The following is a 27,356-nucleotide window of genomic DNA, read 5'->3' on the forward strand; positions in this document are numbered from 1 at the left end:
CAGGTCACATTATAGATAGTTGTGAACCACCATGTGGTTGCTGGGAATTGAACTCAGGACCTCTAGAAGAGCAGTCAGTGCTCTTAACCTCTGAGCCATCTCTCCAGCCCAATAATGAGGTTTTTAAAAAGCTTAAAGAAGGCCTTTCATCCCAGCACTTGGGAAACAAACTCGTGAGTTGGAAGGACAGCCTGGTCTACAGAGGGAGGTCTAAGGACAGCCAGGCCTGCTCAGAGAGACCTGTGCGCGCGTTATTTGTACCATTTCAGTGCAGGGTTGTTGAGACTCAAGCAATCTGGATGTGGTTTCCTGCCCCCTTCTCAGCTGTGAATATATGGATTAGGGTTATTTTTTGTTCAGCGGTTTCCTTCATGTTCTAAGTCTGTCCGTTGTTATTAACTGTGAATAATCAAGTCTTAGACGGGGTCCTCTGGCAGGGTCCAGTTAGCAGCCGCCGTCTGGTACTTCTGAATGGCTACTCTTGTCACTGTGCTGCCAGGACGAACCCCAGTTACAGAGCTGTAGCACGAGGCTGTATGAGACGGTTCAGCAGCGAGGACACATGTCCTTACAGAGACCAGCACCTACACAGGGCAGCCCACATCCCCTGCTCAGTAACCACAGCGCCAAAGACTTTTACCCATCTGTGTGCCAGAAGAGATGGTTGTGAGCCACCATATCGTTGCTGGGAGTTGAACTCATGACCTTTGGAAGAGCAGTCAGTGCTCTTAACCTCTGAGCCATCTCTCCAGCCCCCTGAGGTGTTTCCTTTACTCTCTTTACGTCCTTACACATCTTAGCATGTGAGCGGTGTTTCGGGATTTCCAGCCATGTGGAGGGCAGGCTTTTGCCGATTTCTGCTCTGAATTGGTAAATGTTTTGATCTGAAGTGTTGTCATTGTTTGTAGGTAGCAGAGGCTCAACGGGCAGAGTTCAGCCCTGCCCAGTTCTCTGGCCCTAAGAAGATCAACCTCAACCACTTGTTAAATTTCACCTTTGAACCGCGTGGCCAGACAGGTCACTTTGAGGGCAGTGGACACGGCAGCTGGGGAAAAAGAAACAAGTGGGGACATAAGCCTTTTAACAAGGAACTGTTTCTACAGGCCAAGTGAGTATTTCCACTCCTAGGGCAAAAATGGAATGAAACTTGTTTGCCTAGTTAAAATGCTGGAAGACACTTCCTCTAAACTATTGTGGGGAGAGACACAAAGGAGCTGGCATTGTTTATTTTCCCTGTCATCTTTTCTGAGTGAACAGTCTCAGTGCACAAGAACACTGTGCTTGCTGTGGGCCAGGAATGCTGTGTGCGTCCTCAGGTGTAAGGTTGGGCCTTGGTATAGAGCAAAGCACCACTGTATACTTTAATGGGAACTACTCTCAAGTGATGACAACAGCTGTCTCCTGCTTTGAAGATGAGCTGGGTTCATAGGGTTCAAGAGTTGAGGGAGGAAGTCTTGGTCTGGGTTAATTTTAGTTCGAGGGAGAACAACAGGGAACTTGGCTGGGCTTGGAAACAGAAGAAATAGTTCATGGATTTGGGCGTCTGCCCAATGCGACTAGACTCTTTGCAGAGCCTGGGCGCAGAGCTGCCCAATCCTGGCCGCCGTCTGAACTCTGAGGCAGGGGTTCCTCCTGAGGTGCTGGTGATTCTGACGTCTGCTCTCCCTGTCTCCTGTGCTGCTAGCTGCCAATTTGTGGTGTCTGACGACCAAGACTACACAGCTCATTTTGCTGATCCTGACACCTTAGTCAACTGGGACTTTGTGGAACAAGTGGTGAGTAGCTTGGCCAGATTTTAGAAGTCATTAGCAGGAGGGAGCGTAAGAAAGGCTGCTGTGGGGCTGGAGAGATGGCTCAGCGGTTAAGAGCACTGACTGCTCTTCCAGAGGTCCTGACTTCAATTCCCAGCAACCACATGGTGGCTCACAACCATCTGTAATGAGATCTGATCATACTGTATACATAATGAATAAATCTGTTGGAAAAAAAAAGGGGGCTACTGTGACACGGCAGCTGTCGGCTCTGGTAAACTCTGGCTATATTTTCTGTCTGGCCTTGTGGCACACATTCCCCCTTTTCTACAATAAGGACTGAGAGGTTGTAACCAGGCCTCAGTTAGAGGGACCATGGCTGCCCCACCACCAGGCTCAGCTCAGTTACATGGACATTTCTTGATTGGCAGCTGCTTGCCCTACACAATTAGTATCAAATTATCAAGTGGGTGCATTTTGTGCAAAGCCACTGCTACATTTGTTCCTGCTGAGGTTAGGAACTTAGTGTCTTCTGCTGGTCCTGATAGGGTGTGTGATGTCGTTACTTTCAAAATAACAAGCACTCTCTCTATGTTACTTTATTTTGACAAATTTGGACTCCTGTTAACTTAAAAATTTATACAATCATCTGGGTACGGCATAGAATACCTTATCAGAAAAACAAAAAACCCCACAGTAGTTAAAAAATAGACAAACAGAGCAGGGAGTGGTGGCACACACCTTTAATCCCAGCACTTGGGAGACAGAAGCAGGTGGATCTCTGTGAGTTCGAGGCCAGCCTGCTCTACAAAGAGAGTTTCAGGACGGCCAGGACTATGCAGAGACCCTAATGTCTTGAGTACTCTGTTGGAAGTTGTCAGTAAATTAAATCTGGACTTCTGTGCCTTCTGATATGTATATACATATGTATTACAACTATGCACGTGGAATTGTGTGGTTGAAGTCATTTTCCCTGTATTGTAGAGCCTCCAGGTGTCTGCTAACTGTCCTGTTTTATTGCCCATGATTGTGGCTTTATTTTTCTTTTGTGGGTTTTGTGGTTTTTTTGTTTTCGAGACAGGGTTTCTCTGTGTAGTTCTGGCTGTCCTTGACTCACTTTGTAGACCAAGCTGGCCTCGAACTCACAGAGATCTACCTGCCTCTACCTCCCCGGTGCTGGGATTAAAGGCTTGCACCACCACACCCGGCCGGTTATTATGGTTTTCTTAATTAAGCTTAATGTGTGTTCATCCGTACATCTGTATTTTTTGTTGTTGTTGTTGTTGTTGTTGTTGTTTTTGGTTTTTCGAGAGAGGGTTTCTCTGTGTAGCCCTGGCTGTCTGGAACTCCCTCTGTAGACAAGGCTGGCCTTGAACTCACAGAGTTCTGACTGTCTCTACCTTCTGAGTGCTGGGATTAAAGGCGTGTGCCACCATGCTTGGCTTGTTAGACAGTTTTATATAAAGAAACAATGGGATGAAGAGAGGCATTTCACTTTCTCAGCACTACCTCGTCAGTTCTGAAAGCAGTGATGTATGGTTTCCCTGTGTTTCAGCGCATCTGTAGCCATGAAGTGCCATCTTGCCCAATATGCCTCTACCCGCCTACTGCAGCCAAGATAACCCGCTGTGGGCACATTTTCTGCTGGGCATGCATCTTACACTATCTTTCACTCAGCGAGAAAACCTGGAGCAAATGTCCCATCTGCTACAGCTCAGTGCATAAGAAGGATCTCAAGAGTGTTGTTGCCACAGAGTCACGCCAGTATGTGGTGGGTGACACCATTACCATGCAGCTGATGAAGAGAGAGAAAGGAGTGTTGGTGGCCTTGCCTAAGTCCAAGTGGATGAACGTAGAGCATCCTATCCATCTAGGAGGTGAGCATGAGTATTCTAGAGGGCGCATAGCTCTTACAGAAGAACACTGCGTGCATCTTGGTGATATGGCTAAGGCAGCAAAGCCCAGCCACATGCTGAGGCCTTGCCTCAGAGCACGGGCAGAGGGTGTGTACGGCACAGGGCAGAGTGGCTGCCTAGCACAGAAGTCTGTAGGTTCAACTCCCAGCACTGGTGACAAAGCAGAAATACAAGGGAGTTGCTGACCATGGCACTACATGTAATCCCAGCATCTGGGAGGCTGGAGCAAGAGGATCAGAAGGTCACCCGTGCCTACATAACAAGTTGGAGTCAACCTGAGTTTCATAGGACCCTATCTCACAAAACCAAAGTGTTGGGGGGGGGGGAGTAAATGCACCCTGCCCCCCCCCCCCCATAGATGTACTTCTTCAGTTCACTTTGGGATTGGATATGCTAGATTGATATCTGTTGTTAGGGTTTTGTTTTGAGACAGGGTTACCCTGTGTATACCTGACTGTCCTGGAAGCTGTTTTGTAGATGAGGCTGGCCTCAAACTCACAGAGATCTGTCTACCTTTCCTCCCAAGTGCTGGGATTAAAGACATGTGACACCATGCCGAACCACTCCCCTCCCCATTTTTTTTTTTTTAAATAAGGATATAAAATGGATATACAATACAATGCTTGCTCCTGTTGCCACTTCCTCATTCTTAGAAAACCATTTTCCTAAGCATTTCTTTATGGTTAGACCTACAAATTGGTTAACACTATGTGATGGAGTGTTGTAATTAGTAAATGGTAGACTGTGACTTCTTTTTTCTGGTTTCTTAGGCTTCTTGAGTTAACCTAGTTTAAGGTAATTATTATGTTTCTGGGCGGTTACACTGTTGCTCCCACATTTGCCTAGGGCAGAAAAAGTATGTGTGAGACAGTATGTATGTACTCCTCCGAGCAAGCTGTCTATGGCCCCTGCCTTCTCGTAGATGAGCAGCACAGCCAGTACTCCAAGCTGCTGCTGGCCTCTAAGGAGCAGGTGCTGCACCGGGTAGTTCTGGAAGAGAGAGGAGCGCTGGAGCAGCAGCTGGCCGAGGAGAAGCACACGCCAGAGTCCTGCTTCATTGAGGCCGCTATTCAAGAGGTCAAGGTAAGGACCCTAGGGCCAGGGCGTGGCTGAAGGGCCACCCAGGTGGTAATAGGAGAGAGGGGTGGATGGCTTAGAGTGCTCTCAGACCTTCTGGAGCTAACAGTCACCCTCGGAATGAATGTCTGACTTGCTGAGCTGTATTCTCCATTGGTAAGCAAGGCAGTTTTTTGTTTGTTTGTTTAATTTTTATTATTTTTATTTTTTTGGTTTTTCCAGACAGGGTTTTGCTGTGTAGCTTTGGCTGTCCTAGACTCTCTTTGTAGACCAGGCTGGCCTTGAACTCCCAGCGATCCATCTGCCTATGCCTCCTGAGTGCTGGGATTAAAGGCAGCTGTTTGTTTTTGTTTTTGTTTTGCTTGTGTAGGAAAAATACTAAATCTAGTTTTTGAGGTGTTCTGAGAGACATTGTAGGGAGAATATCATTTTTCCACCAGGCTTCAGCAACACTTGTTGAAGATTTTGAAGTAGAATTTGCCAAGGAAGGAACTGAGTCGCTCCTGCTGTGTCCTCTGCAGCAGGCTCTGAAGCCTGAGCTGTGAGAAGCACTGCCGTCCTTCACAATGCCTTTGTCTCTGCTCTTTTCCCTGGTGGCCTTAGATTCGGGAAGAGGCTCTGTCCGGAGTGGCTGGAGGCAGATCGGAGGTCCCTGGTGTGGTGGCAGCTCTGGAACAACTGGTGCTGATGGCTCCCTTGCCCAAGGAGTCTGTCTGCACACCCAGGAAGGTTAGTGCGCCCGAGCCCGCTGTGAGCACTGATGTGCTCCTGTGACTAGATGCGCCAGCCTTTCCAGGGGTGGTGGTGAGCAGGTGAGCATCACTTCACAAGACATCAGTGCTGTCTGTTGACCCTGACTTTGTTCCAGCAGGGTGTACTAGAGTATCTGTCTGCTTTTGATGAAGAAACGGCACAAGTCTGTTCTCTGGACTCCCCTCGTCCTCTCGCTCTCCCTTTGGTAGAAGAAGAGGAAGCAGTGTCTGAGCCAGAGCCTGAGGGGTTGCCAGAAGCTTGTGAGGACTCAGAGGTAGCAGACGACAGCCTTGGGGAGGGGCCTGTTGGTACTGAGTTGAGCCAGGAGGATCCCACCACTAAGGCAGGATCCACGCAGCTGAGCAGCTCTCCTTGTTACTACTTCTACCAAGGTGAGGCCCTGGGGGAGGAGGGCTGGGTGCCTCAGAGGTGTGTGAAGGGGGTGGATGGCCCACAGTTTGAACAGGGCGGGGCGGCTCACTGCTTTCCAGCAGTGAGCAGGAGTGGCAGGCCTGGTTGGGAGAGGTCCATGCTGAAGGGTGATAGAGCTCTTGTCTTTAGCGGAGGACGGACAGCACATGTTCCTGCACCCCGTCAATGTGCGCTGCCTTGTGCGGGAGTATGGCAGCCTGGAGCAGAGCCCAGAGAAGATCTCAGCAACCGTGGTAGAGATTGCTGGCTACTCCATGTCTGAGGTGAGGCTTTCACAGAGGAGAAGAGCAGCGGGAGACCCTAACCCGCTCTCCCTGGGGTGAGGCCTCAGTAAGGCTACAAGCCTTAGCTCCTTAGTGTGCTGCTTGTAGTTCTTTTGTTTCTTGGTTTGGCTTGGAGGCAGAGTCTCTCTTATGCGGCCCTGGCTGTCTTGAAACTTGCTGTGTAGACCAGGCTGAACCCTTAAGCACAGATTTACCTATCTCTGCCTCCCAAGTGCTGGGGTTAAAGATGTGCAACCACCACAACTTGACTGGTTTTTTGTTTCGTTTTGTTTTGTTTTTTGTTTTTGAGATACTCTCTCATGCAACCTAGGAGAGAGAGAGAGAGAGAGAGAGAGAGAGAGAGAGAGAGAGAGAGAGAGAGAGTGCGTGCGTGCGTGCGTGCGTGCGTGCGTGCGTGCGTGCGTGAATCCTGCCTCCACCTTAAAAGTGCTCTGATTTGGTTTTTAGTTTAATTTTTGTAGATCTTGGTTAATACCCCCACTGAAGGCTTTGATCGTGCTAGGCACACATTCTGCCACTGAGCTACACCTCCACCCTTATTTTCATTTTTCACTTTATTCTTTAAATTATTTTATTTTATTTATGTGCATAGGTGTGAGGGTGTCAGATCCCCTGGAACTGGAATTACAGACAGTTGTGAGCTGCCATGTGTGTGCTGGGAATTGAACCTGGGTCCTCTGGAAGAACAGCCAGTGCTCTTAACCACTGAACCATCTCCAACACATCTACCCTTATATTTAAATCTGTTTTTGTTGGTAATAGTGCATTGGTTTTTGAAATTTTTTTGTTTAAAAATTTTTTTACATGTTAAAATATGAACTTTAATTGTAATTTTTTTGTAGATACAGTTACTATCAACCTCTGCACAGAACTTGGCTCAGTTATATACAGACATACATACAAGTGTTGCTTGTACCACAGAATCAATTCAAGAAACATTTACATTAGCCCCAGGGTTAAGCCCAGTTTTCTCAGTCCTGTAAATAATATACCATTGATGACAGAGGGAGAGGATATGTGCCTCTCTGATTGTGCTGGGGGCTCAACACCAGTTAGTACTGTTCTGCTTCTCACAGCCATTTGTTGCGGTTTCAGTTTGCCATATTGAGGTCGTCTTTTTCTTCTCTCTCTCTTTTTTTTAAGATTTATTTATTCTGCCTGCATGTATACCTGTACACCAGAAGAGGCATCATATCACATTATAGATGGTTGTGAGCCACCATATGGTTGCTGGGAATTGAACTCAGGGCCTTTGGATGAGCAGCCAGTGCTCTTAACCTCTGAGCCATCTCTCTAGCCCCTGAGATCTTCTTTTTCATTCCAAATAAAATTTGTTCTTGTCCTACCCCCACCCTCCCTTTTAAACTTATTTTTAAGCCGGGCGTGGTGGCGCACGCCTTTAATCCCAGCACTCGGGAGGCAGAGGCAGGCGAATCGCTGTGAGTTCGAGGCCAGCCTGGTCTACAAAGTGAGTCCAGGATGGCCAAGGCTACACAGAGAGACCCTGTCTCGAAAAACCAAAAAAAAAACAAAAAAACAAAAAACAAAAAAAAACTTATTTTTATTTATTTTCATTTTCAAGATAGGGTCTCAGTGTATACCTGGCTGTCTAGAACTAGCTTTGTGGATTAGGCTGGCCTAGCTCTAGGATTAATGGTGTGGAGCTACCATACCCTGCTTTTTCTCCTCTTCTTACTGCTTGACAAAAATGTTCAAGCTGGGCAGTGATGGCGCACGCCTGTAATCCTAGCACTCTGGGAGGCAAGGGCAGGTGGATCTATAGAGTGAGTCCAGGACAGCCAAGGCTACATAGAGAAACCCTGTTTCAAAAAAAACCAAACACTAAACCAAATCAAACAAAAATGTTTAAAACCCCACAGTCCTTTGGATACTTTCAGCTAGGTTACACAGACATGAAATAAGACTTTAGTTTGGAAATACCTTTGACTTAATGTATGGTCTGATGCTTTACATATGCAAATTTTTGCCATTCAGTAAATATTTCTGTATTGATTTTAAAAAATATTTTATTAATTTATTCATATTACATCTCAGTTGTTATCAGTCTGTATTGATTACAAAACTGCAGACATAAAATTAAAGACCCTTGGGTGCCATCAACTTTGCGTGAAATAAATACAGAAAAATAGAAACTTAACAGGTTTTGGTTTCCAGTGTTCCAGGCCGCACTTCATTCCGTAGGGCTGCCATCCACTTTACTTAGTCCTGCGCCTCCCTTCCGAGGAGTGTCAGTGGTTCCCAGTTCCAGGCTGCTTTGCACTCTTGGCTTTTCCCTGTTCTCTCTGTTCTTGTCACTATTAGAAATAGTGGTCGGCTGTAGCTTATTTTGTTACCAGGCTCAGTGTGCTCACTTGTAGCTCTATCCAGGGAACCCTGGGTTGGATGGAGGTGCTCTCTATAGGCTACCCACAGTGTCTGGCCTTTGAGGGAGCAATGACAGTGACACTGATCTTACAGCCCTAGAGCTTAAGTGTGTGTGCTGCTGGAGTTCTGTTTGGAATCTCTTGCTCTCCAGAAGAGGTGAGCATCGCTCTGTTTCCAATGTAGGATGTTCGACAGCGTCACAGGTACCTCTCTCACTTGCCACTCACCTGTGAGTTCAGCATCTGTGAACTGGCTCTGCAGCCTCCTGTGGTCTCTAAGGAAACCCTAGGGATGTTCTCAGGTGAGACAGCTGCTCTGCTTCCCTCTGTCCTGGGACCCAGTGTGGGAGGGGGGGCTTGAGCTGTATCATGCAGTCCAGCTGTCCCTGGGCCAGCTGCTAGTCCTAGCACGTGATCTGTCTGCCTCACAACCTGACCAATCAACAGATGACATCGAGAAAAGGAAGCGTCAGCGCCAAAAGAAAGCTCGAGAAGAGCGTCGCCGAGAGCGCAGAATTGAAATGGAGGAGAACAAGAGACAGGGCAGGTGTAAGTTCAAAGCTCCGGTGTTTGCTTGGTTTGGGTTTTGCTGTGTGTGCCTAGGTGGCTCCTTGTCCAGAAGCCAGGCTGCTTGCTTATTTTCTGCAATTTGTTTCCTTTACTTCTTTGCTGTGAAGGTGGTGCTAAAATGCATGACGGCATGGTGAGTGACAGACCTCCATGCTAGGGAGTTGGAGTGCTGGGGCAGCTGCCCACCTTAGCCACAGCTCAAGACTGCTGAAAGGCAGTGTGGGAAACACAGCAGGATTTGGGCATGAGAGCTCTGTAGAGCAGAGTGGTCAGAATAAGTCACTAAGTCCAGGGCTAGTGTGACTTGAGCCATGACTGGAGCTGGGTCTCGTGACTCAGACGTAAATTTAGAATCAGGATCTTGAGTTGAATGCCATTCTGGTGTGAGCTTCACAGTGAGCTCCTGCCCACCGTGGGCTGCATGAGGAGACCAATGGGGGAGCAGGGGGAGTGAAAAGAAAGCTGGGCGTGGTGGCACACACCTGTAATTCCAGCACTCGGAGGCAGAGGCAGGCAGATCTCTGTGAGTTCGAGGTCAGCCTGGTCAAAAAGCGAATACAGGACAGCCAAGGCTACACAGAGAAACCATCTAAAAAGAAAAAGAAGACAGACAAGGACTTGAGTGCTCAAGGGGAAAAGTCTTTAGCTCTGTGTTCCATTTAGTGTGGCAACTATAACTTGATAAGTGGAGTGACTGTGCACTTGAGCTTCTAGAACTTTGTGACGGACATACACCCTAAACTTTGAGAAAGCAAATGTCTCAAGAACGTTTCTGAGAAAACAGCTCACCATTTCACCTGGAACTTAGTGTAGACCTGGCTGACGTTGATCTAGGTCTGCCTCCTGGGTGCTGAAGTGATGTCGGCTCGGGCTGCATCCAGGGCTCCCGGTGTATCTAGTCTCGGGCGGCCTACGTCTGTCCTCCTGCTTCATGCTGGGCGTCCCGTGGCTTGGGTTATTGCACAGTGAGCAGTGGCCGAGGAGCACGAGCAGCTGTGTAGTGGACCTGTCGTTGCCCTTGCTTTGCAGATCCTGAAGTCCACATTCCCCTAGAGAACCTGCAGCAGTTTCCTGCCTTCAGCTCCTACGCCTGCTCCTCTGATTCTGCTCTGGGTTCCACCAGCACTGAGGGCCACGGGGCCCTCTCCTTCTCTCCTCTTAGCAGAAGTCCAGGTTCCCATGCAGGTAAACTGTTGATATTTAATGAATCCTGCTACTGGCTAGAGCTCTAATTTGATTTAATTTAAAATTTTTCTATGTATGAGTGTTTGCCTGTATGTATATATGTGTGCCATGTGCCCCAACATTTCAGAGGAGGGCATACAATCTCCTGGACTTGGAATTATGGATGGTTGTCAGCCACCATGTGGATGCTGGGAACCAAACCCAAGTCCTCCGTAAGAGAAACAAGTGTGCTTAACCACTGAGCCAACTCTGCAGGCCCTAGACCTTATGCAGACTCCTAGTGTCTGAATTTATGACTCTGACCAATTGGCATAATGCGGTATTTAAGTGAAAAAAACCTTACAGCTAGTCCTAAGCCACATTAAGGTGTTACTGTTTGGTTACCCTTTCCTAATGCTTGTGCTGACTTCTTAGACCTCACAGCTTCTCAGTACCTCAGAGCGGTTCACCAAGTAGTAAAGTAAATCCCACATTGCTTTTCTGACCCATCTGTTCTGTACTGTTAGGGGTGTGTGTATGTTTGTTTGCTTTTTTTCAAGACAGGGCTTTATTTTTTGGGTAGCCTTGGCTGTCCTGAAACTCTTTGTAGGCCAGGCCGGCCTCAAACTTACAGAGCTCTGCATGCCTCTGCCTCCTAAGTGCTGCAATTAAAGGTGTGTGCCACCACACCTGGCCTCTGTTCTAGGTTATTTATTTATTTTCATGTTTGAGTGTGTTTGTTAATGTCTGTTGTAATATTGATTGTAATTTGTAAGCTAAAAAAGTCAGCCTAATGAATACACAGGAGGGAAATGGCTCAGTTGAAATTTATAGGCCCAGGCTGGGCGTGGTGGCGCACACCTTTAATCCCAGCACCTGGGAGGCAGAGGCAGGCGGATGGCGGTGAGTTCGAGGCCAGCCTGGTCTACAAAGCGAGTCCAGGGCAGCCAAGGCTACAGAGAGACCCTGTCTCAAAAAAACAAACAAACAAAAAAACAAAACAACAACAACAAAAAACCTTATAGGCCCAGCATGGACCACTTGTTAAGGTATGCTGGGCTTTTCCACATCAGTCATCAATGAAGAATGTGCCTTGCAGACTTGCTTATGAAGGCGTTTATTTAAGATTCCTTCTTCCTAGATGACTTTATTTTGTATAAAGTTGGCATAAAAACTAGCTTGCACAGATGCTGAGACTAATATAACATGCAGGTATTTTAGTGGCAGGAACTGGATTCCTAGGGACTGTCTAACCCATGATGCTTTTCCAGTTAACTGGGGAGGAAGCAGCTGCATGCAAGAATGCTGCTAGTCGCTGGCTATAAGTCTGTGTGGTAGAGGTGTTTTCTTTCATCTGCTAAGTTTGGGTTGTTTTGCAAGTTTCTAAGGCGTCAGGAAGAATAGTTGGTAGTCCTCAGAGTGACAGTGTCAGGTAGCTTTGGATAGGTGTGGAAGGGCTGCAACGAGGAAATCGACAAGGCGCCTGCTGCCTGCCAGTGCCCAGGACCATGGAGAGACTGATGTGTGGGCTGCATTCAGCTGTAGGTGAGGAAGAAAAGAATACTATCAGGGCGAGAGAGAGAGAGAGAAGAGGGGGACCGGACCAACTGGTATGTTAGTGTCCTCAACCATAACTGAACATCTCCAGGTCATAGTGGCCAGAAGCAGTGATCTGGGTGGCTTTTTCCTTGGAGTTGTCCATTCACATAAAACAAGTCCATGGCAAGCACCTAACCTCTGAGAGCTAGCTAGCCTTTCTTTTTTTTTTTTTTTTCCTAAGTCTATTTATTTGAAGTCATGATGCACCTGCCTCAGCTTTCCAAGTGCTAGGTTTACAGTCATGAGCCACCTTATCTTGAGAGGCAGCCTTTGTGGCGAGGCATAGCGTTTCATGTGGAGAGGGCTGTCCTGCTGTGGTGCATTCCAGGGTTACAGTAGCTGAGAAGCCGCCTCTGGGGTGTAGGTAACACATGGTGTTCTTGTCTGAGACTGTGGCAGAATTAACACCTGACTCAAGGGTTATTTTTTGTTTTATGGAAAAGTTACGACAGTTACACAGACCTGACTCAGTTCATCTCTCCTTCTCTGAGAGAAGGTCTGAAGCCAGGCTGGTCTGGAGCTCCCTAGGCTGCTGGAGCTGACATTACACACCTCCTGCCTTGGTCTCCTGAGCTGAGCTCACAGGCCTGGGCCTGACTTTGTGGTACCTCTCATGATGAGGATGCTTGTTCTTTGGGACCCAACTCATGTAATCAGGTCTCTGATTCCCTTTCAGACTTTCTGCTGACCCCTTTGTCACCTACTGCCAGTCAGGGCAGTCCCTCCTTCTGCGTTGGGAGTCTGGAAGAAGACTCTCCTTTCCTTTCCTTTGCCCAGGTAAATCTTTGGCTTGTGAAGCAGCTCACAGGAACTCCGCTGCTTGCCTGGGAACCTCTTCCCGGGATCCGGGCCCCTCCACCTAGTACAGCTGGACAGGCACCTGCTGCCTGAGAACTTGCTGCCTAGTGGAGCTTTAGCCAGCAAGGAGTGGCTGAGGGCAGGTGGGTGACAGCCTGCCTGTCAGTGAGGGCAGCCAACAGCCGCTTACCTTGCTCCTCAGGTGCACCATGCTGGAGACTGTTCAGGGACGTAGTTGAGAATCCAAGTTCATTTAAAGTCACTCCATTTTAGAAAGTGGACAGTGTTCTAGGTAAGGCTACAGCAGCCCAGGACCCTGGCTGTAGGTAGTATTTGTAAATGTGGAGGGAACTGTTCCATACATCTTGTAACTAGCCAAAGCCCTGGTAGGCAGGGAAGACAACAAGCAAACACTTTGTGCACCTGCACTTAGGGAACTGACCCAGGTGATGGTCAGCTTCCAGGCCCAGACAGGGCACCAATAACAGTTCCTAGTCTAAAGCAGGAGGGTGCGATTTGTGGGGCGCAACCCCTTTGGAGGTTGGATGGCAGTCACCTGAGCCCATCTCAAAACAGATATGTTTACATTAGGATTCCTAACAGCAGCAAACGTAGAGCTATGGAGTAGCAAGGAAACAACTTTATAGCTCGGTCACCACAGCATGAACCGGTATTAAGGGTCGCAGCGCCAGGAAGGCTGAGAGCTGCTCTAGATGCCTTTCTTTAGTGAGGTCCCATAGAAGACCTGATGGAAACACACTGCAAAGTAAGGAAACAGTGCATCTGATGGGAATGCCTCGGGTCGGTGGCCACTGTGTAAATGGGAGAATGGCTCTGAGACTGCACTTGAGGTCTTGTCACGTACAGACACAAGGTTGTGCTGCATCATAAACAGGAGTAAGCACCAGTGTGCAGGCGACCACACTGGTCTTGAACTTGTTTTCCTGTCGTACGCTCTTTGGTGCTGGGTTATTGGCCTATACTTTATTCTGTGTGCTGACTTTAGACAGGCCCTCACTCACTCTCTAGCTGCCTCAGGTCTGTGTGGCTAAGCTGCTGGAGCCTTTGATGGCCATTAGTGCTTCTCCTTCTAGTTGTAGTTTTGAAAAGCTGATGATCAGATCATGAACATTTTACCTGGATTCACAAATTACTGTTATTGCTTTTCTTCTCCCCTCTCCTTCCTGCTGTGGTTGTAGGGTTTTTGTTTGGAAGGTTTGCACAAGAGTGCAGGCTGGCCTGACAACAGTGTAGCTCAGGCTGCCCCTTAGTTTCATGCAATCCTGCTTCACCCTGTGCTGGAGTTAGAGACATGAGCCAGGATGCTTTCGTAGACATCATGGTCACAGCACTCCATACCTAGAAGAGGCATCTCCTCAGAACCACCAGTAGATGCAGGTGCTCCCATGTCTAAATATGAGGCCGTAGCGCTCTCCCGAGTTGTTTCAGCGTCCTTCAGGATACTCTCAGAAACATCTTATGGTATCTGCGTGTTAGGGGCCTTCAGCCTCCTGTGATATCTTATGGTATCTATGTGTTAGGGGCCTTCAGCCTCCTGTGGGCTGTAACCGTTCTTGTTCCCCTTGAATGAATGGTTTTGCCATGTAGCTCAGGGTGGCTTTGAACTCAGGACCCTTGAGCCTCAGCCTTCCTGAGTGCTGGCATTGTCAGTGTGCATCACTGCTCCTGGCCTTTAGTTTGGATTTGTCTGGTTGTTCCCTCATAATTAGTTTTAGACTAAACCCCTGAAATATTTCTTGGAGAATAAATTTGAGTTGTCTCAGGCACCAAATCAGTCATGTTGAGACTTGAAAATCCTAAACTCTAGGAATTATCACCACATTGGAAGATGCTAATAGGTCGCTAACAGGTCATTTAAGTACATGCCTCAAATCCCAGCACAAGTCAGGTCTACCCCAGCTACAAAACAAGGAAGATCAGGTCTTGGTAGGAGTTGTATGGCAGGTGAGACTTACTGTATACCAGTTAGCTGGCACCGACCATGTGTGATGAAGACAGTCCCTTAAGGGCAGAGGGAGAGACTGTTGATTTACTGGATATGCAAGAAATAACTCTTCTATGGCAGCACCTAAAAGGTGATCATTGAGGGGTGGGTATTGGAAAAGTAGACCAAAAGGGTAAAAACACTGGTGGGCCGTGTAAAGCCTCAGTATCCACATGGCCTTTTAAAATTGGAGGTAGAAGAAGCCGGGCGTGGTGGCGCACGCCTTTAATCAGCACTCGGGAGGCAGAGGCAGGCGGATCGCTGTGAGTTCGAGGCCAGCCTGGTCTACAAAGCGAGTCCAGGATGGCCAAGGCTACACAGAGAAACCCTGTCTCGAAAAAACAAACAAACAAAAATAATTTTAAAAAATAATAAAATTGGAGGTAGGCTGGGTAGCAAATACCTTTAATCCCAGCACTCAGGAGGCAGAGAAATGCAGATTTGAGGCCAGCCTGATCTACAGAGTGAGTTCCAGGACAGGTAGGGAAATCTGCCCCTCTACCCCACTTCCCAGGGAAGGGGCGGGGGGGAAAGAAAAGAGAAAGAAAAACCTGGGGGCTGGAGAGATGGCTCAGTGGTTAAGAGCGCCGCCTGCTCTTCCAGAGGTCCCAAGTCCAATTCCCAGTACCCACATGGTGGCTCACACCCATCTATAATGGGGATCCGATGCCCTCTTCTGCAGAGAAAGTACTCATATACAAAAAAAAAAGAAAAAAAGAAAAAAGCAAGAGAGAGAAAGCCCTGGGAGGAGCCGTATATGCTACTTACTCTAAGTGTTTTATTAAGATAGGGCTTCCTTGCCCCGAAGTAGCCTGAAACTCATGTAGTCCTGTCTGGCTTTGAATTGTAGGTAATCCTCCTGCCTCAGACTTCCACGTATACTTTGGTTGTAGGTGTGAAGCGCCGCACACCCAGTTCAGGTTAATGTATTTAGGTGCCTCAAGAAGGGCAGGAAAGTACCTGACTCAGGGTGGAGCCGGCACCTCCTGTGGTTTCCTCAGGCTTAGGGTCATACTCCTCCCTCAGTCAGGGCAGAGAGGGGCTAGTGGTCTTGTGAAGGTGGCAAGGACATGTGGTCAGAAGTCTTAATTCTTCTTCCTTCTGTCCCCACTTGGCAGATGCTGAGGGTTGGGAAAGCAAAAGCAGACGTGTGGCCCAAACCCGCTCCAAAGAAAGGTGAGAGCCGGGCAGGAAAGGGCGAAGTTGGACTGGCCCCTTTCAGTAAAAGCTCTAGAATTTTAACACTTGTGTTTTTTAGATGAGAACAGCTTGGTTCCTCCTGCCCCTGTGGACAGCGATGGGGAGAGTGATAATTCTGACCGTGTTCCTGTGCCCAGTTTCCAAAATTCCTTCAGCCAAGCTATCGAAGCAGCCTTCATGAAATTGGACACACCAGCTACTTCAGACCCCCTCTCTGGTAAGGGCAGGAAGTTGGCCACAGAGCTCAGGGTTATCCACATGCTGCTGTTCCTACCTGTATTTGGTAGCAGGCACTAAACGGCTGGTCACTCTCTGTTGAGTCTCTGGTCTCTTGTCCTCAACATTTTAAGTGTTGACACATAGGCCGATGGGACTTATTCCCAGCCCAGGTTCATTCTTGAGGTCCAAAAGTGGGATTCTAAGGAACTCTTTCATGTAGATGCATGTATGTTTATGTACCATGTGCATGCCTAGTGCCTGTGGAGGTCAAAGGGATCAAATCTCCTGGAAGTAGAGTTACATACAGATGGTTGTGAGCCATGGTGTGGGTGCTGGGATTTAAGTCTGGGTTGTCTATAAGAGCAACACCTGCTCTTAACCACTGGACCATCTCTCCAGCCTTTGTGCACTTCAGAGCCCTGAGCTGGTCAGAGTGGTTGTAGACACAAGCCTCAGAGCCCACTGGACGTGCGCTCGTTCATGGCAGGGGCGTGGGTGGCAGTGTAAGCTAAATGCGCTCTTGCTGTTTCCCCCAGAAGACAAGGGAGGAAAGAAAAGGAAGAAGCAGAAGCAGAAGCTCCTGTTCAGCACCTCGGTCGTCCACACCAAGTGACACTACTCGCCCAGGCACCGTGTCTCCATCTGGTTTCTTTTCTGTGCTTTTGTTTTGCTGCTGTAATTTTTAAGTATTTGAGTTTGAACAGATTGATTAGCTTGGGGCAGGGGGGAGGGGGTTTCCACAATGTGAGGGGGAACCAAGAAAATTTTAAATACAGTGTATTTTCCAGCTTCCGTCTTTACACCAAAATAAAGTATTGACACTCACAAGAGACGCCTTCCTGACCGGCTTAGCTCACCTGTAGTCTTTTTGATTCAACCCAAAGTGAGCTTGAGTCGTCCCACTAAAGTTTGGAGCGGCCCAAATGGTACAGCAGTACTGTGCAGCATCGTGTATTTGGGTTTCCTGGCTTGTGGTTTCATTTGAAACTGACCAGCTCAGGCCTATAACCCCAACACCTGTGAGCTCAAGGTCAGCCCGGGTAGCTACGAAGAAAAACGGCAACGTGGCCAGCTTTCAGCTAGCCAGGGTCACCTACATTTGGCACTCACATATGTGAGTGAGGGTTTTACCTGTTGACTATTTGTTAAGAGAAACTTAAAACCTTTACCATGTGCCCTGTCACACCACGTACTGTGTGTTGGAGCCCCTACATCTAGAGTTACATTTGCTGTGAGCGTACACGTGTGTCCTAGGAATTGAATGCAAGTCCTCTGGAAGAGCATCAGTGCTTTTAACCTCTGAGCCCTCCAGCTCCTGACCCCAAGCTTCTCCCTTCCCAACCACCACCCACCCCGACAGGGTTTCTCTGTGTAGCCGTGGGTGTCCTGAACTTACTTTATAGGCCAGGCTGGCCTGGAACTCAGAGAGATCCTCCTGCCTCTGCCTCCCAAAGAATGCTGTGTTTAAAAGGTGTGCGCCTTTTAAGTGACAGTGGTTTAACAGGCATAAATTAATAGCCATGGCGGGGAGCACGCCACAGACCGGCATGCATGGTGCTGGAGAAGGAGCTGGCAGCTTTTATCTGGTCCCCAAGCAGGAGGCAGAGACAGCTAACAGAAACAGTGTGGGCTTTCAAAACCTCAAACCTCCCCCCACCCGCCATGACACACCTCTTCCAACTAAGTATATGGCAGCCATTCTAATCCAGGGCAGCATACCTCCCAAGTCCTAAGGTTACATTCACGCTTCACAGGGCCATCCAGAAGCCTCCTTCCTAGTCAAGTCACACCTGCAGTGGTAAATTGGGTACCCTGGGATTTGCAGTCCTAGGATGCCATGTGGAACTGACCCTAGATTATGCAAGTGTAGCTACTAGTTGCTCAGTATTTCTACAAGAGCTCACCCCACGTGGAATGCTTCCTCTGTGCAGCCTTGGGTGTCCCAGAACTCGCCCTGCAGACCAGGCTGGCCTCAGAGACTCAGCTGATACCGCACAGGGAGCACAGTCAGGGCTACAGAGGACAGAGGCCTGACCCAGCAGCTGGGCTGTGGCTTGGGGATGGTGCTCAGGACGCCAGGAACATTTATTCACCCGAGCAGTAGTGGCTACATAGAGAATGTCTCCAGAGCCCTTGCCACCGTGGACGGGAGATAAGGCAGCAAGGCCTCCACTTGAATGAAACTAGTCACCTGTGCTCTGGCTGACAGTCACTCAGACGTGGACTCAGCTCCCATAATGCCCTGTTCCACAGTGGGCCTGGAAACAGGGTCACTCCATTGCTTCCAAAGCCTCTTCGCTGGCAATGTCTGAAAGCTCTTCAACAGACTCTTTCTCCAGCAGGCAGCTTCTTGTGACAGACTTCTTGATGGCTTCCCGCTCTCCTAAAGGGAAAAAAGACGACCGTGGGCACCACCTTACCCACCCAGCCTCAAGGCGCTGCTTGCATTGCCTAGTGTTGCTTACCTTCATCAGTGCAATTCTGCAACAAGACCAACAGCTGTCTGCGGTTGTACTGAATCAGGAACTTCTGACAGGTTCTTATTGTACCTGGCACAAGAAAGAGTTCTTGTGGACAACAGTGAAACAGTTACTATCTTCTGAGGGTTGGGGGACGTCTTGTTCTCAGTGGATAGCGCGAAGCCCCCCCTCCCCCCTTCCGCCCGCCAACACCTCTGAGCCTGTTCCTTCAAGGAAACAGTAACCACAAACTACCACACCTCATACCTCCCACGTGTAACGTGTTGAAAAAACAGGGATAACGGTGTCCTTTGTTCTCCAAGCAAGTGATGAAAGGAAGAGCTGACCACACAAGCTGGTAGAAATCCTTTCGGCAGCGAAGTAGTGCTACTCCGGTGTAGGCATTCAGATAGCGGACTACAGCAGGGAGGGACACTGGGTGACTTGCCATTGACAGAGGTATTTTTGTTTTTCGGAGACAGGGTTTCTCTGTGTAGCCTTGGCTGTCCTGGGCTCGCTCTGTAGACCAGGCTGGCCACGAACTCACAGAGATCCGCCTGAACTTTAAGGGATAAACTTGACGTTTTAAAACATGCTGTGGTGACCTGTCAAATCATAGCTCCTAAGAGGAATTCTACGTGGCTATTTTCACGTAGCCTAGTAAATTCAACACCCATCCCACACCAATACGGCCAGGAAAGGGATCCCTCTGGACACACACCGGGGCTGGATGCTCAAGTTTCTGCCCCGCCGTGCCGGACCAGTGCTCTCCCACGGCGTGAACACTCAGTTTCTGGGCACTCCGGCTCGGGGCTCACGGGCCGGGCCTCCCGTGCAAACCACGGCCCCGCCCGCCGCGCCCTCCTACCTGCAAAGCCCACCGAGCAGGCGGCGGCGCCGAAGGCCCCGTGCACCCGGGCGATGGTGTCGCGGACCAGCCCGCCCAGCACGCGGTCGTCCAGGCTCAGGCGGCAGCGCGCGTCCTCCGACACCAGCTCGCACAGAAGGTACCTGCGGCGGACGGCAGCGGTGAGCGCGGCCCACGCACGCCGCGAGCGCGCGGGGACAACAGCGCTGCTTACCTGTGCTTGAAGCGCACCATGGCGTCCGCGCCGGATGCCGGGGCGAGGCGGGACTGGGCCCGACTGGCCGAGCGCCCTGTCAATCTCCACGCTCCGCCTCTCGCAGCGAGCGTCAGGGCGCATGCGTCCGCCTCCTGCCGGCGCTAGTGGTACTGTGAAAGCTCTGTGAAACCCGTGCTTTGCGTACGCTTGTGAATAATATTCCTGGAGGAAACTTTTGAGCACAGCCTTGCCCTTAAAGCCCGAGAGTGTCTCAGGAATTGGGATTTAAAGAAGTCAGAGCAGAGGTTTTTCCATACAGCCAAATATGCTAAGCCCTTAGGGGATTTCGCAGTTTTGTGGAGGTAAGTTTTGTTAACTGCTTTGCAAAAACAATTTCGTACTGTCCGCTACTCCCTTCCTTTATTGTCTCTTTTTCACAGACTAACCTCAGACTGAGTGTGTACCCAAGATGACCCCGAAGTTCTGATCCCCCTGCCTTTTTCCACCAAGCGCTGGAATTCCCAACCCACACCCAGACCTTTTTATTTTCTGTCAAGAATAGAGGATTGGGTTATTTAACGTGTTTCCCCAACCCATTCACTTGACTCTTTGTTTTGTGGTTTGTTGTTGTTGTTTCGAGACGGGGTTTCTGTGTAGCCTTGGCTGTCCCAGAACGAGCTCAGCTTATGTACTCCCTGAGGTCCCAGGCCCTTACCAACTCCTTAGTGAGGGGTCATTGCTGCCATTTCTGTACGGATAAGTTTTGCCAGGCCTTGGCCTGGACATACATATTTTACAGCATGCCTGTGCCATGCTACATGGCCACTTGACTCTATTTTCATGTCACCTGCTCTGCTACAAACATCCCTCATCTACTCACTATTGCAGTGTTTAAATGCATAACTCCGTCGGTCAGCGTTCCCTTGATGGGCCACATACACATTGTTCACGGATTTTCTTGTTGTCCTGGGTCATTGGTGCCTGGCTTTGTAGCAGGACACCCCGCCCCCCCCCCCCGCGCGCTTTTTTTTTTTTTTAATAAAGATTTATTTATTTATTATGTATAATGTTCTGCCCGCTTGCCAGAAGAGGGCACCAGATCTCATTATAGATGGCTGTGAGCCACCACGTGGTTGCTGGGAATTGAATTCAGGACCTTTGGAAGAATAGACAGTGCTCTTAACCTCTGAGGCATCTCCCCAGCCCAGGCCCCTTTTAAAAATTAGATTTATAGCCTGGCGTGGTGGCGCACGCCTTTAATCCCAGCACTCGGGAAGCAGAGGCAAGCGGATCTCTGTAAGTTCGAGGCCAGCCTGGTCTACAAAAGTGAGTCCAGGACAGCCAAGGCTAAATAGGGAAACCCTGTCTTGAGGAGGAGGGAATGTATTTATTTGTTGGGTAAATGTGTAGGCGTGTGCTTGCCACCGCTGTTAGGTGGAGGTCAGAGGACAGCGTTTGGCAGCTGATTCTCCACCACGTGGATTCCTGGGGGCCAAACTTAAGCGGTCAAACTCGTCAGCCAACGCCTTCACCTCTTTATGACCTTTGTTATTTGTACAGCTGTCATGGCCTCGCGTGGCCAGGTGTGTTAACATAAAGCAAGGCATCTTGCCCAGCTGACCATTTACGGGATAAATTCTCAGTCTTCCCGCTGCGCACAGGCTTGGGAGACCACAGATCTCTATGCACGCCGGGATCCAGAACCGCCATCGCCAGGGTTCTCCTCCGCCCGCAGGGGGCGCTAGAGGCCCACAGTGTGCCTGAGGCTCACCACGCTCCAGCCTCTCTAAAAATAGCATCCGTCTCAAGCCTAACCCTGCGCCCATTTTATAGATGCGGTTCCAGCCCGGGCCGGAATCCCGTACAGGCCCAGAATTCAGCCTTGGAAGCATTGGTCTCCAAAGCCCTTGCTCCAGTCCGCTCCTGTGCTCACTGCACACTTGGTGTTAGCTTGACCGCAGGCGCGGGTTCGGATCCCCTGAGAGAGAGATCACCACCCGGTCTCTAGAACTCAGCTTCCCCCTTTAGTTCGGGCGGAGGAGGGGATGGGATTGCACTGCGAGTGCCTAGGAAACGGCGACGGTGACGAATAGCTGACACCAGGAGGAAACACCCCATCCCGGCCAGCCGGGTGGTGCGGGGCCCGGACGCCCCCGGTGGGCCGGCGGCGGCGGCGGCGCACCCTCTCCCAGTGGTAATTAGCCCCCGCTCCCAGCATCCGCCAGCCGCTAATTACACGTCTCCTAATGAGGCCGGCGGCTGTTTGCAATCACCCGGGTCCCCGCCGCGCGGGGGCGGGAGTCATGGGCCAGCGTCAGGCGGAGGAAGGGGCTGAGGCTCGGGGAGGCGGAGGCGCGCGCAGGTCTGACTCACGCGGGGATAAACCCTAATCCCCGCTGAGTCCATTCATCACCCACCGCGTGCGCCCTTGAGGCGGTGGCGCTTACTATTATCAAGGTGGTTCTGGAAAGACCTGCGCCAAACCAGGTCAGATGGTGCGTGGTGGGTCGGATCAGGGTGACTGGAACCTTGGGGCCCCTCCCTTTTGGGTCTGCCGGCCCCCACTCCCAAGCTGGCCCTTTGGATCCACCACAGAACCAAAGGCTAGCTCCAGCAGCGCCTTCTAGAAACCCACTTTGAAACAATTCATGTAGCCCGTTATCGGGCTAGAAGTTTGGGTAATTCCCTAGGAGGAAGTCGGAGTATTTGATAGAATCGATCCTGCTGTTAAGCCTGAAACCTGAGATGGGTCTCGGGGACTGGCAAAATGGAAGTCCTGGAAAGTTGTCCTGTAACCTCCACGTGTGTACACGCGCCTCCCCCTAAATAAATTTAGTTAGATGGGGGAGGCAGGAGACAGCTACAAAGGTGTGCGTGCCTGCCCTGAGCCATTGCTCACTCTTTTACGTGTCGCTGGCTGGCCTGGACCGCACTACGAAGATCATGTGAGCCTCAGACTCAGAGGTCCACGGGTCTCTGCTGCCTCTGCTAGCATTAAAGGCATGAACTACTATGCCCAGCTTTAGGGTGCTTATATTTTGAGGTGCTGGGGGATGTGTTGTGGGTGTTAGGCAAGTGTTCCGTTGCCAGGGAACAGCCGCAGCCCCATGCTTTCATGGGTGCTTTGGCATCGCGGGAGTCCCTCTTAGTGTCTAGATACAGCCATACGGCCACCAAAGATGCTGGCGGAGGAGACTTGAACCTGCGTGGCAGTTTCTATAGCAGCCAGTGGTCCGTGCCTCTAAGACCCTCAACCGATTTCCTGTTTGTTTTTGTTTTTAAAGAAAAAAACTGGCCAGCATTCGGGAAGCAGAGGCAGGTCCGTCTCTGGGAGTTCGAGGCCAGCCTGGTCTGGAAAGGGAAAAACTGGTGTGGGGAGAATTTAGGTAAAATTGACGTTTCCCTTTGCCTGGCCAGGGGCCTGGGACAGCTGTATGCAGGAGCGTGGAGCAGATCTGCATTCTGAGATCTGCATCCTGTTGCCTGAGCCATTCCCAGCCTCTGGCTTCCGGGACAAGTGCCAAGCTCAGTACTCTGCGGGTTAGCTCCTGCTCCACCAGGACTTTTTTGTTTTGTTTTCTTCCTGGTTTCCCCACCTCTCCCCACCCGACAAGGTTTCTCTGTGTAGCCCTGGCTGTCCTGGACTCACTGTGTAAACCACGCTGGCCTCGAACTCACAGAGATCCGCCTGCCCCTGCCTCCCAGGTGCTGGGATTACAGGCGGGCACCACTACGCCCGGCTTCCACCAGGACTTTATACCACAGTGTTTTTCAGTCTTTGAGTGTTTTTTGTTTTGGGTTTTTTTTTTTTTTTTTTTTTTTTTTTTTTTTTTTTTTTTTGGTTTTTCAAGACAGGGTTTCTCTGTGTAGCCTTGGCTGTCCTGGTCTCACTTTGTAGACCAGGCTGGCCTCGAACTCACAGCAATCCACCTGCTTTTGACTCCCGAGTGCTAGGATTAAAGGCGTGCGCCGCCACCACCCGGCCAGTCTTTGAGTGTTTTGCCCTCATGCACATCTGTGCAACTCACACGTGCAGTATTTGGGGGAGCCAGTTTCCCCTGGAAGTGGAGTTCCAGATGGTTGTGAGCCACCATGTGGGTGCTGAGAACAGAACCAGGGTCCTCTGGAAGAGCAGCCAGCGCTCTTAACCACTGAGCATCTCTCCAGCCCCCCACAGTTATTACACTCCTTTCTCAAAGGCCAAGATGAACAAAGATGCTCATTATTTGACCTATCTATTCAGAGGAGTGTGCGTGCGTGCGTGCGTGCGATTGGACAGCTATGGGCCAAGGAGGTTCTAAATACTTCGCACAGGTTAATTCATTTAACCATCACAGCCACCTTATAAGATGTGTACTTGAAGTTGTTAATCCTACTTCACACAGAAGACCGAAGCTGGGGGGAGGGGTGGAAATAGTAACTTGCCGCACCCAGGCAGGGGCTCAGGAGCTGCATTTGAGTCAGCTGGTCTGGTGGGTTTTTTTGTTTTGTTTAAAGGGAGCAGTTGGGACAAGGTCCTGGATGGCCTGGAATTCGAGGTCAGGCTGGCCTCACCTTCACAGAGACCGGCCTGCTTCCACCTCCCCAGTCCCAGGATTAAATGCCTGTACTGACACACCCAAGTCTAAATAGTGTATTTAACTATAATCCACATAGCATTCCTGTCTTAATTTGCATGGGAAATTTCCACAAGGTGACACAAGAAAGCTGTTGATGGTGGCTGCCTCTGGGGAGAGAAATTAGAAGTGTTAAGTAGGAAGAGAGATTCACTTTTTATCCTGTGACTTTTTTTTTTTTAAAGACAGTCTCCTGTAGCCCAGGCTGTCCTTGACTTTGCTGTGTAGCCAGGGTGGTGTGAAACCCTGACGCTCCTGCCTTCGCCCCAATGGAGGGAGCACAGGCGCGTGGCATCACACTTGGTTTTATGCGGGGGCCGGCGATTGGACCCTGGCTTCCTGCATACTAGCAGAGAACTCTGTTGAGCTGTATCCCTGTCCTCCACCCCCAACTCCCCCTTAGTTTGAAACCGACTCTCACAGGGAGTATGGCCTACAACTTTTGTTTTAAATCAGTGACTTTTGACACAGCCCTGGCTGGCCTGGGGCCCCTCAGACTTGGAGTGACCCCTCGCTTCTCCCTAGAATTACAGATAGGAGCTGTTGCGCACAGCTCCCATGTGTGTACCGTTTTCTCTTGCTGTTGGGCACGGCACTATGACGCGAGGGGAGGGGTAGCTTTGAAGGTGACTAGGAAGTAACTGGGCTGTGGGGCTGGACTCCTCATGAGTGGAAACAGTGCCCCTACCAGAGACCCCAGAAAGCCCTCTCACCCTTTCTGCCTTGTGGGGGACACCCCCCAAAAATAGCTGTGTATGAACCAGGAAGTGGGCCCTAACCAGACACCAAGTGTGGACTTTGCCAGATTATGGGGGGAAGAAAATCTCATTGTTTAAACCACATGGTAGTGTTTCGTTACAACACTCTGAACAGATGACTAGACACATGTATAATACAGTTTAGTTTCATAATTTAAAGTCCCCCAAAGAATTATTATTACTAATATTCACCTCAGCTGAGGAAATAAAGAGGAGACTCATGAGGTGATCTAGCTGTTTTGGCAAAGGAAATGCTGGGATTGTAGCAGAGCCCAGCCACAGCACGCTGCTGGTCCCTTCACTTCCCCAGTCTCAGCTTTTTTTTTTTCATGACTAGGTTTCTTCTGTCAGTCCTGAGAGGGTTCCTGCCTCAGCTTCGTGTCTTTCCTGAGTGTAAGCTCCAAGCAGCCTCTGAGGCCTGCAGGTCGAGCCTTGGCTACTGCCATTCTTACTCCAGAGGGCCATTGGCCAAACACACTGTGCTTGGAACTCCAGCAGAAGTTCCTTGGAATCTGTCCTTCCTGGCCATCCCAGCATGAGGTCCGTGTTCAGAGCTGCTCCATCCCCTCAGCTGGAATAAGTGGCAGAGTCACAGAAGCCTGGGGTGAGCACCATCCAGGGCAGGGCTGTGACGGACAGCCTCTCGGTTCAGGATGCTCCCGGCACATTCCCACCGCTCACGCTTGGAGGGAGAAGGGTCTCAAAATAGCTGTTGCTTCCCCAGCCCGGCACTAGGCCAGAGACAGGAATAGACATCTGGGGGTGGCTGTCTCAGCCTCCCTCGGAGCCTTTGGGGGCTGGGAATAGGCAGAGGCTAGCCCCCTCCCCCAGCGTGGTATGTGGTAGGGATGGTCAGTGGTCTACATGTGGTTTACAGTCCAGGCATCAGAAGTGTCCCTCTCTCTGGTCAGTCCCCAGCACCGGCCAGACAGTGGCCCGGAGTGCCCTTTACCTCCTGCAGTCCTCCCACAGCAGATGAAGTGGCCGTAACTCAGAGAGTCACGTGATTGAGGTCACACGGTCAGGCAGAGGCCAGAATAACAGGTGAGGGAGACTCAGGGCTTTAGAGTGGTGGAATTTAGGGTAGTGGGTAGAAGACTGAGAACCCCCCTGCCTGGTCTACAGCCAGCCTCACTTCCTGTGTCCTGCGTGCCTTGGGCCTCAGTTTCCTGGCCTATAAAGTGGGCACAATAAACTGGATGTGCTAACACATGCCTATAATCCCAACACATAGGAGGCTGAGGCAGGAAGATTGTGGAGTTTAAGGCTAGCCTGGGCTATATATATCAAGATCCTAAAGCTGAGCGTGGTGGCCCATGCTTTTATTCCCAGCACTTGGGAAGCAGAGGCAGGGGGATCGCTGTGAGTTAGAGGCCAGCCTGGTCTACAAAGCGAGTCTAGGACAGCCAAGGCTGCACCACCACGCCTAGCTGGATATCTTTCTGTGTTTCTTTTTCTTTTCTTATTTATTTATTAGCTGAGTAATGCTCCACTATTTATCTGTCTGTACACTGCAATATTTTTATTTTTTTCTGAGGCAGGTGTCTCTATTATGTAGCCCTGTCTGCCCTGGAAGTTGCTATGTAGACTAGGCTAGCTTCAAACTCCCAGAGTTTTGTCTGCCTCTGCCTCCTCAGTGCTGGGACTGAAGGCTTGCGCCACTGCTGCAGTTTAATCACTACAGTTTCTTTCTCCATTCACCTGTAAATGATTGGCTGTTGTGGCTAGCCTAGGAACACTGGTGAACAGTGTCTGAGTCCGTTTTCAATGCTTTCAGGAATGGAATTATTGTTTTATAGTAATTCTATGTTTAACTTTTTGAGGCGACGCCAAACTTTTTCACAACGGCTGCACCATTTTTACACTCCCACTGGCCATGTTGGCACGGAGTGGACTGAAGTCACATACTGAGATCTGAACACCTGCCTTGGTCCTGCAAGGAGATGGGCTGAGAATAATTAGAAATAATTTTAAAAAGAAAGAAAAGCCCTTACTGGTTGGCAGGTGGTGGCACACACCATTACCCTGGTCAGTTCTCATAAGGTGTAGAAGACTAATATAACAAGTTTTCTTTAACCCCGATAACTTCCAGAATAACAGACATGGACACCTGATAGATTTTAATAAGCCTTATCTCACTTGGGGCTGGGCAGATACTAACCCCCTCAGCTACCTCGCTACCTCCCAGCCCCGCATCCCAAGCCAGTTCTCCAGTGATTCCCAGCTGGTTATTTCCCATCTATGTCCCCAAATACTTGCACATGTTTCTCACCCGAGCTGTTCCTCTCCATCACGGATCCTCAGAGC

General features: G+C 49.9%; 2 protein-coding genes and 1 long non-coding RNA gene across 4 annotated transcripts in view; 2 read left to right on the forward strand and 1 right to left on the reverse strand.

The window, feature by feature from the left end:
- The window catches only part of Rnf10 (ring finger protein 10), a 41,325-nt gene extending 24,327 nt beyond the window's left edge, over window positions 1–16,998 (forward strand). The window contains exons 3-16 of one of the 2 annotated variants that reach the window (XM_051161670.1): window positions 909–1,108; window positions 1,685–1,775; window positions 3,307–3,628; window positions 4,590–4,750; window positions 5,348–5,473; window positions 5,616–5,889; window positions 6,059–6,192; window positions 8,782–8,899; window positions 9,045–9,146; window positions 10,197–10,352; window positions 12,607–12,707; window positions 15,852–15,909; window positions 15,992–16,150; window positions 16,692–16,998. In XM_051161670.1, the coding sequence (XP_051017627.1) occupies window positions 909–1,108; window positions 1,685–1,775; window positions 3,307–3,628; window positions 4,590–4,750; window positions 5,348–5,473; window positions 5,616–5,889; window positions 6,059–6,192; window positions 8,782–8,899; window positions 9,045–9,146; window positions 10,197–10,352; window positions 12,607–12,707; window positions 15,852–15,909; window positions 15,992–16,150; window positions 16,692–16,765 (2,076 nt within the window). In that variant the 3' untranslated portion in view covers window positions 16,766–16,998. Of the gene's footprint in view, window positions 1–908; window positions 1,109–1,684; window positions 1,776–3,306; window positions 3,629–4,589; window positions 4,751–5,347; window positions 5,474–5,615; window positions 5,890–6,058; window positions 6,193–8,781; window positions 8,900–9,044; window positions 9,147–10,196; window positions 10,353–12,606; window positions 12,708–15,851; window positions 15,910–15,991; window positions 16,151–16,688 lie in introns of both variants that reach the window. The other variant, XM_051161669.1, reaches the window with a different exon arrangement.
- LOC127202871 (uncharacterized) lies at window positions 14,736–15,253 on the forward strand. Its single transcript, XR_007832362.1, has 2 exons — window positions 14,736–14,926; window positions 15,117–15,253. It is a non-coding gene; the product is annotated as an uncharacterized LOC127202871 (long non-coding RNA).
- A 1,398-nt stretch (window positions 16,999–18,396) lies between the features above and the next one.
- Window positions 18,397–19,780, reverse strand: Pop5 (POP5 homolog, ribonuclease P/MRP subunit). The gene is made up of 5 exons (XM_051161660.1): window positions 19,694–19,780; window positions 19,480–19,622; window positions 18,879–19,028; window positions 18,618–18,701; window positions 18,397–18,535 (listed from the first exon to the last, which is right to left on the reverse strand). Exons 1-5 carry the CDS (start codon window positions 19,711–19,713, stop codon window positions 18,423–18,425), a joined length of 510 nt encoding a protein of 169 aa, XP_051017617.1. The 5' UTR covers window positions 19,714–19,780; the 3' UTR covers window positions 18,397–18,422.
- Window positions 19,781–27,356: the final 7,576 nt, after the last annotated feature.

The sequence above is a fragment of the Acomys russatus genome, chromosome 19, assembly GCF_903995435.1.
Source record: "Acomys russatus chromosome 19, mAcoRus1.1, whole genome shotgun sequence".
Lineage (NCBI taxonomy): Eukaryota > Metazoa > Chordata > Mammalia > Rodentia > Muridae > Acomys > Acomys russatus.

Bases quoted from the DNA above. Each gene is read 5' to 3' on its own strand.
- Pop5 (XM_051161660.1), bottom strand. From the start codon at position 19,713: ATGGTGCGCTTCAAGCACAG. The intron at 19,623-19,693 runs GTAAGCAGCGCT...CGTCCGCCGCAG, and splicing joins ATGGTGCGCTTCAAGCACAG to GTACCTTCTGTGCGAGCTGG. The intron at 18,702-18,878 runs GTATGAGGTGTG...TTCTTGTGCCAG, and splicing joins CAACACGTTACACGTGGGAG to GTACAATAAGAACCTGTCAG.